This window comes from Camellia sinensis, chromosome 1, assembly GCF_055761805.1.
Source record: "Camellia sinensis isolate YWXY chromosome 1, ASM5576180v1, whole genome shotgun sequence".
Taxonomy (NCBI): domain Eukaryota; kingdom Viridiplantae; phylum Streptophyta; class Magnoliopsida; order Ericales; family Theaceae; genus Camellia; species Camellia sinensis.
This window is the reverse complement of record NC_138961.1, coordinates 20,851,040-20,864,210: the sequence shown is the minus strand read 5'-3', so window position 1 is coordinate 20,864,210 and position 13,171 is coordinate 20,851,040. Positions and strand designations below refer to the sequence as shown.

At 36.3% G+C, this 13,171-nt stretch overlaps 1 protein-coding gene across 2 annotated transcripts; it reads left to right on the top strand.

Moving 5' to 3' along the window:
* The first annotated feature begins 1,702 nt into the window (after positions 1-1,702).
* Positions 1,703-7,165, top strand: FLD (protein FLOWERING locus D-like protein). Of its 2 annotated transcripts, none has more exons than XM_028256423.2 (5): positions 1,703-3,738; positions 4,230-4,991; positions 5,103-5,148; positions 5,220-5,528; positions 6,496-7,165. In XM_028256423.2, exons 1-4 carry the CDS (start codon positions 1,857-1,859, stop codon positions 5,458-5,460), a joined length of 2,931 nt encoding a protein of 976 aa, XP_028112224.2. In that variant the 5' UTR covers positions 1,703-1,856; the 3' UTR covers positions 5,461-5,528; positions 6,496-7,165. The 2 variants fall into 2 exon arrangements, with proteins under 2 accessions (XP_028112224.2, XP_028112225.2); XM_028256424.2 differs by having other exon boundaries at positions 6,395-7,165.
* Positions 7,166-13,171: the final 6,006 nt, after the last annotated feature.

The following is a 13,171-nucleotide window of genomic DNA, read 5'->3' as shown; positions in this document are numbered from 1 at the left end:
CAAAAAACACGAAAAATAAGAAAATAGAATTTTCTGAAAAGTATTTTTAGAAAACTAAAAACAAGCAAGCTTTAGTTTTTTGGATACAAACAGTCGAATGGACACAAGACAATTTTTTTATTAAAATCCAAATATATTTTATTAAATTTTAATACACTTTTTACTAAAATTAAAATAATTTTTTAAACTTTTTCTTCTATATTTAAGACATTTTTCACTTAAATCCTAATGTTTAACAATATCTCAAAAAAATTCATCAACATTTATCATTTTCGCATGTGTGTTGCTATTTGATTTGAGCCCCGATCAAACAAGCATTTTTTTCTTGTTTTTTTTTTTTTTTTGCAACTTGTATATATTGACTTATTTTTATTTATATTTTTAAAAATTTAAGTCAATTTTTTTTAAAGTTTTCTTAAAATAGACAATTTAAAAAAATTAAAAAAATATATTTAAAAGTCATTATTTTTGTTTTTAGTAATTCTTTTTAGAAATACTTTAAAGCTTAATTCAACTTTTTTTGGTAGTACAATTATTGCATTTTAAAAATATTAATTTTTCAAAATTATTCTTTGATAGTATATTTTTTTAGAATATCAATTGTTATAATTATATTTTTTGTGTTGTTAATGAATTTAAAAGAAGGGCAAAATAGAAAATTCATTTTAGTCCTTGATTTTTGAAAATGGACTAATATTTTGGGACAATAAAAAATGAAATAAGAGACTAATATTTTGAGACGAATGAAGTATAAATTATCAAATATTCAAATATAAATTTATGAATAAAAATGTGTGTGTTTGGTTTGAGTTTTTTGGATAAAATTTTTTGAAAACTGAGTTTTTTATTTTTGTTTTTTTTTTAATTTTTAGTGAATATTTTCAAATTTTAAATTTTTTTTTTTTACCTTTTTAGATGCACCTTACTAAATTTATTTAAAAAGTAAAAAAATTGTGAAAAAATATTTTAAAAAATTAATAAATACATAAAAATATGAAAAATATATTGAATTCTCATATTTTTTATTTTTATTTTTGGTATTTAGTGAATTTTTAAAAGAATTTTTCACAAAAAAATATACTTTTATGTATGTTTATGTTAAGTGTGTCTAAAAATTAAAAAAATTGTTTAAAATATTAAAAAAATTTAATAAAAACAAAAAACACGAAAAACAAGAAAGGAGAATTTTTTGAAAAGTGTTTTTAGAAAACAAAAAACAAGCAAGTTTTAGTGTTTTGGATATAAACAGTCGAATGGACACAAGACATTTTTTTATTAAAATCCAAATATATTTTATTAAATTTTAATACACTTTTCACTAAAATTAAAATATTTTTTTAAGCTTTTTCTTCTATGTTTAAGACATTTTTCACTTAAATCCTAATGTTTAACAATATCTCAAAAAAAATCATCAACATTTATCATTTTCGCATGTGTGTTGCTATTTGATTTGAGCCCCGATCAAATAAGCATTTTTTTTTTTTTTTTTGCAACTTATATATATTGACTTATTTTTATTTATATTTTTAAAAATTTAAGTCAATTTTTTTAAAGTTTTCTTAAAATAGACAATTTAAAAAAATTAAAAAAATATATTTAAAAGTCATTATTTTTGTTTTTGGTAATTCTTTTTTAAAAATACTTTCAAATACTTTGTTGAACTCAAAATTTAAAATAAAAAAATAAACCCCAAAAACAAGCCAAGGAAATTTCACAACTGAGGCGCGAACGCGAAGTAAATACCTCGTATTAAATTTTCTCGGCAACCAAACACTACAGATCAACCATGCTCTTCTTCTCTATTCATATCTACAGAACCCAACCTCTTCACAGTAATTATCAGTGAAAGACCAAAAATGAACCCATCAAATCAACCCCCTCCTCAACACACTCCTTCCTTATCTCCTTACCCTCTCAATCCCTCCCAATTCACCCCTCCTAACCCTAACCCTAACCCTAACCCTAACCTTAACACTAATTCGATCCCAATCCCCACCCCTTACCCCGATCCAAATTCAATCTCCAACTATAATACAAACCCTAATTCGAATCCTAATGCGTTTATCAACCCTAATTGGAATCACATTCTTCCATTATATGTGCCAAGAAAGCGAAGACGAGGTAGGCCTCGCAATACGACGCCTTCGATTCCTCATCTGAACCAGGTATATCATCATATTTCATACTTTCCAAACAGTGCAATTAACCCTAGCAATGGGCAATTATCGATTCCTTCTTCTTCAGTTCCGATTATCAAACCTAATGTGGAAAATTATGTTTCTTCGAATGTTAGTTATGCGAACCCTAATTTTTTGACGCAAATTGTCCCTGATGTATCTGACGAGATCATTGTGATTAACAAAGAAGCCACTTCCGAGGCTTTGATTGCGCTTACTTCTGGGTTTCCGGCCGATACCCTTACCGATGAGGAAATAGATGCTGGGGTTGTGTCTGTTGTTGGTGGAATTGAACAGGTTAATTATATTCTTATTAGGAACCACATTATTACCAGATGGCGTGAGAACGTGTCGCATTGGGTCACGAAGGAGATGTTTGTTGATGTTATACCTTCACATTGTAGTAAACTTTTGGATTCTGCTTATAATTATTTGGTTTCACATGGGTATATTAATTTTGGGGTTGCTCCGGCGATAAAGGAGAAGATTCCATCAGAACCCAACAAGTCGAATGTGATCATTATTGGGGCAGGATTGGCGGGTTTGGCTGCTGCACGGCAGCTAATGAGGTTGGGGTTTAAAGTGACTGTTCTTGAGGGCCGAAAGCGTGCAGGAGGACGGGTATATACCATGAAAATGGAGGGAGGGAGTAAGGTTGCTTCAGCAGATTTAGGAGGGAGTGTGTTGACGGGTACACTTGGGAACCCGCTTGGAATTTTGGCTAGACAATTGGCTTATCCTCTTCATAAGGTGAGAGATAAGTGCCCCCTCTACAATTTGGATGGAAAACCTGTTGACCCAGATATGGATTCAAAGGTGGAAACTGCTTTTAACCGTCTTTTGGACAAGGCAAGTCGGCTTAGGCAGTTAATGGGGGAGGTTTCACAGGATGTTTCTCTTGGGGCAGCATTGGAGACATTTAGGCAGGTTTATGGGGATGCTGTAAACACAGAGGAGATGAACTTATTTAATTGGCATCTTGCAAATTTGGAGTATGCAAATGCAGGTTTACTGTCTAAGCTTTCACTTGCATTCTGGGACCAAGATGACCCTTATGATATGGGAGGGGATCATTGCTTCCTTCCTGGAGGGAATGGGAGGTTGGTTCATGCTTTGGCTGAGAATGTACCGATCTTATATGAGAAAACTGTGCACACCATCCGTTATACTAGTGATGGAGTGCAGGTTGTTGTTGGGAACCAGGTATTTGAGGGTGATATGGTGCTGTGCACTGTTTCACTAGGGGTTTTGAAGAGTGGTTCTATTAAGTTTATTCCAGAGTTGCCTCAAAGGAAGCTTGATGGGATAAAGAGGTTGGGATTTGGCTTGTTGAACAAGGTTGCAATGCTTTTTCCTCACGTGTTCTGGGGCACGGATCTTGATACCTTTGGCCACCTCACTGATGATCCGAGCCGTCGAGGGGAGTTCTTTCTGTTCTATAGCTATGCAACTGTAGCTGGTGGTCCTCTTCTGATTGCTTTAGTAGCCGGAGAAGCTGCACATAATTTTGAGAGCATGCCTCCCACTGATGCTGTGACCCAGGTTCTTCGAATTCTGAAAGGTGTGAATATGTATACATATATATGTGTGTGTGTGTGTGTCTATTTATGCTTCGTTTCAATCTTTGAGTTTCAAACCTTTCTTCTTCTTTTTTCACTAGCATATTATGAGAACTTTTTGTTAAATGGATTGAGCCTATAAATGATGCATAATTGGATAATGTACAAATTATCCTCTTGTAAATTTGACGTGGCTAATAGTTCCTAATGGTGAACTTTGGAACTATTCCAGATGACTTTTCAGTGCTCGGTGCCCACATAATTTATTTGGCAATGGATTTGCTTAGTTCCATTGCCTTTTTCAACCTGAATTTATTACTGAGTTCAACGTAGTTGTTTTTTATATATATGTATTTATGTTTGTGTTTGTTTTTTGAAGAGGTTAAATTCTCAATATGCTTGGGGTAAAATTATTCCCTTGATTTGAAGTATTTGCGGGTAGTATCACTTATTGATCATTAGTACATTGAGATTCTGGGTCCAATGCTTGCAGGTGTGTATGAACCAAAAGGAATTGATGTCCCAGAGCCTATCCAAACTGTCTGTACCAGATGGGGTACTGATCCTTTCAGCTTAGGTTCTTACTCTAATGTCGCAGTTGGGGCATCAGGAGATGACTATGATATCTTAGCAGAGAATGTAGGAGATGGAAGAGTTTTCTTTGCAGGGGAGGCAACTACTAGGCGCTACCCTGCAACTATGCATGGAGCCTTTCTGAGTGGGCTAAGAGAAGCTGCCAATATGGCTCACTATGCTACTGTCAGAGCCTTGAAGCAAAAAGTAGAAAAGAGTCCATCAAAAAATGCACACTCTTGTGCTTCCCTTCTTGCAGATTTATTCAGAGAACCTGATTTGGAATTTGGGAGTTTTTCTGTAATTTTTGGTAACAATGCTGCAGATTCTCAATCTACAGCAGTTTTAAGGGTGACATTTAGTGGCCCACGAAAGAAAAATCATGAAGGTCCAAAGACAGATCAATCGTACTCTAATAAATTACTTTTTCAGCAGCTTCAGTCCCATTTTAATCAGCGGCAGGAGTTTCATGTTTACACTTTGTTATCAAGACAACAGGTGCTTGAGCTGAGGGAAGTACGAGGGGGTGATGAGATGAGGTTGAACTACCTTTCCGAGAGGCTTGGCGTGAAACTGATTGGGAGAAAAGGTCTAGGGCCTACTGCAGATTCAGTTATTGCTTCTATTAAGGCCGAGAGGGCCAATCACAAGTCTGCTTCAACATCTTTGACTGTTAAATCTGGTAGGTGCTTTGAGATTAACTGAATAAATTTTAAGATTTGGTTCTTGTTCTAGATTGTGAAGTATAGTTCATGAAACTTGAAATTAACATTTTACATTTTCTTTTGAAAAGGGATATCCAAGCCAAAATCAGCTACTTCAAAACAAAAATTGGTTAGGTATGATATGAATATCTTAATTAATATCAATTATGTTTCTTCATCTCAAAACATCTATTGGTTAATTTCAGGAAGGCTAAAGTAATGCGCTTCAACAATGAGTCTACTCCTCCGAAATTAGGTGGGGGAGCTATGGTGGTGGCGAATGGCATCGGGTCTCTCTCTTCCCCAAATCAAAACTTGGGCTCTAAAATAGTTGGAAATAGCAGTAGCTCTGCCCCTTCTGTGAACACACTTGTGGGTGGTTTGCATGGCTCACTTTCTCCTCCCAGTTTAAATATGACAAATGGTAAAATGACAGAACAAATGTAGGAACAATTGTAGAGAAAACGTTGCAACTAGTTACTTGATTGAGCACAATTCCAGCTTTTTTGTGTCAGGTAATTTGAAATTTTCTTGAAATGCTCAATTCAATTTGGTGCATATGAAAGTCAAATGCAAATTTACTTCTTCATGTCGTGGTTTACTAGGGGGATTTTAACCAAGTAAATTGTGATGTAAGAGTACCCAAGGTTAAGTTTACTCGTTCATATTTATAGAGTATCTTCTGTGTGCATACATGTGTATTTGTGTACGAGTTTATGTTTGTTTTATTTTATTTCATCTTATTTAAATTTGTGGTATAGATTACAGTAATGGAGATATTCCAATCTCTGAAACATTTATGTGTGTTGAAAAACCTATACTTTTTTAGCATAAACTTTTCCAATAGGAGTGGTCTTTAAATATTGATTGTTACTTTCTGGTGGAAGTTGGTAGTTGCACCTTGTTTAGTTTTTCCATTTTGGCAGACATATTCATCCTTTAGGTGCTATAAGAACAACCAAAATTATTCCTTTTTATTAATTTTCCAACATACAATCGGTACAAATAAAACTACACCTTTCTATTTGAAATATTTAAAATGCTACTTAGAAAGGGGGTAGTTGTAAAACAGAGACTCAATCCATTTAATTTGTACACAGCTGCCTAAAATTGTGTATTATTCTATCTGCATGGAAAATAATCCCCTTAGTCCAGAAGTAAAATTGGGTAATAAGACAAGTTTAGAGAGGCCCATAAATTCGTGTACTTTCCCTGGTTATAGCTTTCTAAGTTAATTATGTTGCGACTGTTTTAACAAAAAGGTTTCCCATACTTATTTATATATGCAAATTTATTTTAGATTTTGTTTGTTTATATCTTTCAAGTTTCAAAGCCCATGTCATGTTCTGATCTATATATGGGTTTGTGTTCATGTCTCTAGATCTTTGAACAGGGGCCATCTTGAAAATTTTCTGACCAAGTCTCTGATGCCTGCACCATGAAGGTTGTACTTATGATAAACATGTTTGTGGTCTTCTGCAGGATCACCACTGTCACCAAGTACTAGAAGGTATGCTTGTGCATAATATCAACAAATGCAATGTCCATTGAACAATGGATCAAGAGTTTGATTGGGATCTTCGTTGTTACCTCATGACAGAGCCTGTTTAAGTTGGAGTTACTTGTGTAGATGGAATGCATGTCCTTTACATACCTGTTGCCCATTTTCCTGATGCAAGATGTCTGAGGAAAGACTGACTGCATGCTGTCTCAACCTATTGGGTTCTGTTATTGCCGAACCCTACGAGGGCTCTGGACGAGACAAGAGGTGTAAGGTTGTTATATTACTTCTTGATGGGGTTTTAATGGCACATTGGCCTTCTCAAGTGAGGATCTGACAAGGTGGTGATTGTTGGTATCTGGTGCTAGTGGCTGAACAGAAAGATCTCCATGGATGTGCATGCTGACAATATGGGAAAAAGATCCTGGGGTAATGTATTTTGGTGGTGGTGATTGAAGAAAAATTGGGGTTCAGGCCTCAGAATTAAAGCAAAACCATGTTCTTGAAGAATGCTGTATGTGGGCATTTTTTTGTTTTTATCAGGGGGTCTCATATGGGCCAAGTTTTCATATTGTGTGTTGATGTTTTCTATAAACGATTGGCTTCACTTTCTGTTTCATTTCAAATGCAGTAAAGCTTGTTCATCCATAATTTGCCTTGTTTAGCATTGCTGGATTTCATATTTTATAGTGTTCAAACATTGTTTTAGAGCTGTGGGTAAGCAGTGGAAGGTGAAAATCAAATAGAAAATGTTTTTAATGGTCAACAAAAAAACAAGCTTATTTGGACCCAAAAAAAAATTCAGTTTTAGAAGGTGAAAATGTTTTCAGACTAAAGTTTTGTCAATGTCACAACACTATACCAATGCCGCCACCACACAATCACCTCCACCAGTGGTCCGCCACCACCAATACAACTCAAGTGTTCTGTTAAGGCTGTGAAAGAAGCTTACATTTTATTAACGAGTTACAATCAAACATAACAAAATGCAATGTAAGGAATGCATAAAGATCATTTAGAGGAAAAAAGAAGAGTTCTGCTTCAACAATCCTGCCAGAAACGCATTTCAAGAATTTTACAAGGAATTTTCCACTCTGAAACATCTCAATGGATTAACTACTACTACTTTTAGCACCATGATCTTATTAGTGTGTTGTGATGCCCAAGCATGATAATAATTATACAACAAAATATAATTTACAAAAAACCTTATGCAGCATTCAAAGAGTCGGTGAGCTGAACTCCTGCTTCAGTTCCTCCAAGCGACGACCATCCTCTTCATCGGTCCCTCCCAACCACTCAAGTTTTGCTTCTCTCTCAGTCGTGAATTCATCATAGTTCTCTGAAAATGAAACTAATTGATGATTCGACGCACTTTCATCAACTGGGAGTTCTTGTTGTAGCTCATCATCAATCTGACTTGACACAGGCAATTCTTCAGCTTCTGCATCTGGCAGAGTAGAATTCATGCATCTTGTTGAAGGCGAATGGCAGTTCATCACTGGTTTCGCTAAAGTTATTAAGGGAATAAAGTAAAATAAGAGAAAAAGAAGAAAATGTTTCAATACATTAGGAAGTTCTATATAATTTTATTGTTAATGCCCAAAAAAATCTTACATCAGTCCAAATTATGTAATATATAATCACATGAGCACATATGAAAATATAGGAGGCAGCAGTAATCACACTTCAAAACGGTGGTAACAGAATCTGTGATTTCACTTAATCACTCTCATTTGAGATTTTAGATTGTAGAAGATTTTTAACCAAATAAATTTTTTTTTTAAGTGGCCAGTTAAACAACTATATGTACAAAAGTAATTTCATTATTTTTCCTCCAACTAAACAATGTCTTTCCCTTCCTCCCATTTCTTTTTTTTTTTTGAGCATCAACAAAAATTTTATTAAAAAAGAAAAATGAAAGAGGACGTGAAGTCCTCATACATAGAAGTAGAAAGAATGTTTGGCAAGAAAAATTTTAGCCCTCTTAGGCTAAAATTTACAAAAAGACAAAATATGCTAAAATAGCTAATAAGACAAAATGTCACATCAAACTCATAATTATTTTACTTTTTCTCTCACAAGCATCATATCTAACTATAAAAAAATCCAATCATCTTTCTAAACACAAAAATTTTAGCCTACTAAAATAACAACTTCCTAAACACCCACAAAAGCACAAAACTCCTAGCTCTAGGGATGACAAACAACAGTCTAATCCCTAGAGATCAAGAACAATGGAACTCCTTGAAAACGAGGTGATACAAATGCCCAAAACGAAGCCAAGTGTACCACCATATCCCACAAAGCCTTTACGTTTAATTCCTTGCCATCAAAGAGTCTTGCATTTCTCTCCAACCATATAGCCCAGAAAATCGTAAAGACAATGCTTAACCACAATGTTTCGGCTCTTTTGGTGCCCCCAAACCCTTTGAACATAAAAAGAAGCATTTGAATGCAATCCCGCAAAGCAACCCACTGATCATCAAATAAGCCGAAAAGACATTGTCATAATACAAAAGCCACTGGGCAATGAAGGAAAACATAATCCGCTACCTCCGAATCTCTATTGCACATCACACACCATTGAGGGCAAAGAGAGTGATTAGGCCCTCTTCTTTAGAGAACATCATTAGTTGTGACACCTTTTTGAGCTAAAAACCACATGAAGAACTTCACTTTATGAAGAACAACCGCTTTCCAAATTTTCTAATGAATAGGAAACAACAGAATAGAGGGATTATCAATAAGCTTATCAAAAAAGGATTTACCGGAAAAGACCCCTGCAGAACTAAGATTCCATCCCCTAATGTCACAAGAGGAAGAAAGAGAGACCCCATGAAGCAATATCAACAAAGTTGCCAACTTAGCCGCCGCCCTATCATTTAAGTTCCTAAGGAAATCAAAATTCCAAGAGGTGGGAGCCATAGAAGAGCATGCCACCGACGCTATTGAAACATTCCTAGAACGAACCAACCGATAAAGAAGAGGAAAAGCTCTATCAAACGAGATATCCCCTACCCATACATCCTCCCAAAAACGGATGCTCACCCCATTCCCCACTCTTAATGAAAGGAAATTAGACACAAGTGGATACAAGTGAGAAATGGACTTCCATGGAAAAACGACAATTGCCTCTATTAACCACGTTAGAATCGGTATCATTGGGTTGAACAAAATAATTGCTCTTAACAACTAAACACCATAGTGAATCACTTTCAATAGGAAATCTCTACAACCACTTGCCCAAGAGAGCAATGTTCCTAGCAATGATATTTCCTATAGCTAGACCCCTTTTATCCCTAGGGAGTGAAACAACCTCCCACTTAACCAAATAAACCCTTTTACCCTCTTCACACCCTTTCCAAAAGAAAATCTCTCATCAATTTCTTAATTTTCCTCGCAATGCCAACTGGAATCTTGAATATGAACAAGAAATAAATAGGAACAGAGCCTAAATAAAGATTGTACCAAAGTATATCTCCCTCCCTCAGACGACAAAGCTTGCTTTTATCCTTAAATCTTTTCTCAAATTTGACAAGAACAGGCTTCTAAAAGGACACCACTCTAGGATCTCCCCCCAATCGAAGCCCAAGTATTTGAGAGGAAATAATTCAATGGAACGTCCCAACATATCTGCCACCCTTTGCACATAGCTTTCTTCCAAATTAATACCCACAACACTACTCTTGTTAAGATTGACCTTGAGGCCCGACACAATTTCAAAAATTCTCAAAATCTTTAACAAACTACCCACCTTACTTTCCTCATTTGATGAAAAAAATGTAGTATCATCCGCAAACTGTAGATGAGTGACGCCAATCCTATCCCTCCCTACTATAAATCCCTCAATAACACCCTTACCCTAAGCTATATCAATTATTCGACTCAACACATTAACAACTAAAATAAACAAAAATGGTGATAAATGATCACCCTATCTTAGACCCCTAGATGCCCGAAAAGAGTCCCCAACCTTACCATTCCTTCACAATGACCGACATATTGCAAGATGACAAGCACCCCCCAAATCCACATTCTCATCTAGATCTAAACCCCTTCATTTTCAAAACAAAATCCACAAAGTCCCAATCAACATGGTCATACGCCTTCTCAAAGTCAACCTTAAAGACAACACCCTCCTTATGTAACCCTCTATACTCCTCAATAACCTCATTTGCCACTAAGATTACATCTAATATTTGTTGTCCCTGCACAAACACACCTTGTGCAGAAGAGATGGTTTCCTCAAGGACCACCCAAATTCTCTCAAAAAGCACCTTTGCTAGAATTTTGTACAGTGATGTAACCAAGCCAATGGGTCTAAAATCCCCAATCTTGACCGACTTCCTATTCTTGCGAATTAGACAAATGAAGGACGCATTGGTGCATAAGTGACCTCCCCACTTTCAAAGAACTCACCAAACACTCTCATAAGATCCCTTTTCACAATGTCCCAACAATCATGAAATACGGCCATTGAAAAATCATCTGGACCTGGAGCCTTATCTTTCTCACACTCAAACATTGCATGTCTCACCTTACATTTGTCAAAGGGTCTCTCAAGCCAATTGGCTATTGTTGACTCCACAGGAGCCCAATTAATGCCTTCGATCCTTGGATAATCCACTCCCCCATTAGAGTAGAGATTTGAATAAAAATTGAAAATCTCCATAACAATAAACTCATCCTTACTCACCACCACACCCTGCCTTACCTCCAAATTTTTAATAAAATTCTTCATCCTCTTTCCCAACGCAACCCTATGAAAAAATCTAAAATTGGTATCACCCTCTTTAGCCCATTTCAACTTAGCCCTTTGTCCCCAAAACAAGCTTTTCCAACTTCATCCTAAGCAATGATCTCTTATCCCTTAAAGCCCCAGATAAACCCTCCCTAAATTCCTCCGCATCCAATTTCTCAATATCTTGAACTAACTCCGCTTTCACCTCATTTAGATCATCAAAACTTTACGCTTCCAAACCTTTAAATTATCCTGGACTCCTCTCAGCTTTCTCATAAACTTAAAACCCTCCCACCAAATGGACTTTACTGCTTTCCTACCAATCCTTAAAATTCTCCTTAAAATATCGATTTTCCAACCACGTATTCTCAAATCTAAAGAGGGTAGGACCCCATTTAAAAGGACAGCTCTCAAGTTTCACCGGGCAATGGTCTAATACAATTCTTGGCTCTGCCTCTTGCCTTATATCTAGAAGCAACTCCTCCCACCCTAGAGTATGAAGTAACCTATCCAACCTACAACACACAAGATTTTACTGAAGATTAGACCAAGTAAACTGAGCATTACTCAAGGGCGGGTCAAGCAACTCACACCCCTTTATAAAAAAGTTGAAATCCCGCAACTCGTATTTATGGAAACCCTATTAAGTTTTTCCGAAATAAGCCGAACCACATTGAAATCTCTGCTCACACACCAATTAGGGGAACAAAGCCCAAATAATCCCGCCAACTCCTCCCACCATTCCTGACAACTACTAGGCCCATTGGGACCATAAACCCCCCGTCAACCACCATTCCTTGTTATCCTGATTCCTAAATCTAATGGACAATGAAAACACCCCAACAACTATTTCACACTCTGATACAACTCTCTCATCCCATATAATCAAAATTTCCCCTAATCTCCCGCTCGAAGGTAAAACAGTCCATCTCCTAAACCTAGTCCCCTAAACATTCCTAATGAAACTTCTATCACAATCCTCACTTTGTCTCTTGAAACATCACTATATCTAGTTGATGAATTTTCAAAACCTCTTTAATTACCATCTTTTTTCTACAAAACCGTAGTCCTCTAACATTCCAACTCAAAATCTTCATCGAGAACCAACATCACTCATTGTCTTTTTCACCGGCCCCTCATAATTAATGCCACTTTCAAGGTTTCTTAATTCCTTCATCCCTTTTCTCTGCCCCAAGCTTCTATGACTACTACCGCCCTTAGATGCAAACCCCACACTCCTAGACCTAGACTTCTTCACATTCTTCCTAACTAGTGACAAACCAAGAGTGTCAAGTAATTGTGTAAAGTGAGGCACATCTCCCTTCTCCAAGGGGAAAGACACATAATCATTTTTCTCAACCACTTTTTAGATTCATCATTGTCATTCCCAAGAACATCGTTCCTCTCAAGCCTATGATTAGTAGACATTTCCATCGAAAGATCATCCCTATGACTTTCCTTGTTAATTGCATGTGGTTTCAAACTATTGTGAATTATGTATGTAGTTTATATTATTCATTAAGGATAGTTTAGTACTTTAGATTATTAGGGATTATTAGGGTTTCATTTATATATTTTGTAATTCTTTTGATTAATCAATATACACAAGTTTTGTCATCTGTTATCATGGTATCAGAGCAAGGTTACAAACAGTAGCATACCTCGCAGGTCATCATCGACCATCGCAGCTCTGTCTCTCATCGCACATCGCAGCTCTCTCTCCTTCTATCGCAAGGCCATCGCAGCTCTGTCTCTCTCTTCGCAAGGCCATCGCAGCTCTGTCTCTTTCTTCGCAAGGTCGTCATCGAAGCCCTAGGAAGCTTCCATCGCTGGTCCCTGGTTCATTCGGAGACCTAGGTTGGGTATCTCGCTGATCTTCTCTCTATTTCGACCTAGCTCCTGTAAACGGTGAA

What these genes read in the sequence shown, in the direction of transcription:
- FLD (XM_028256423.2), top strand. Translation starts at nt 1,857, where the DNA reads ATGAACCCATCAAATCAACCCCCTCCTCAACACACTCCTTCCTTATCT. An exon ending in GGTTCTTCGAATTCTGAAAG is followed by an intron (nt 3,739 to 4,229) that starts GTGTGAATATGT and finishes CAATGCTTGCAG; the next exon opens with GTGTGTATGAACCAAAAGGA. An exon ending in ATCTTTGACTGTTAAATCTG is followed by an intron (nt 4,992 to 5,102) that starts GTAGGTGCTTTG and finishes TCTTTTGAAAAG; the next exon opens with GGATATCCAAGCCAAAATCA.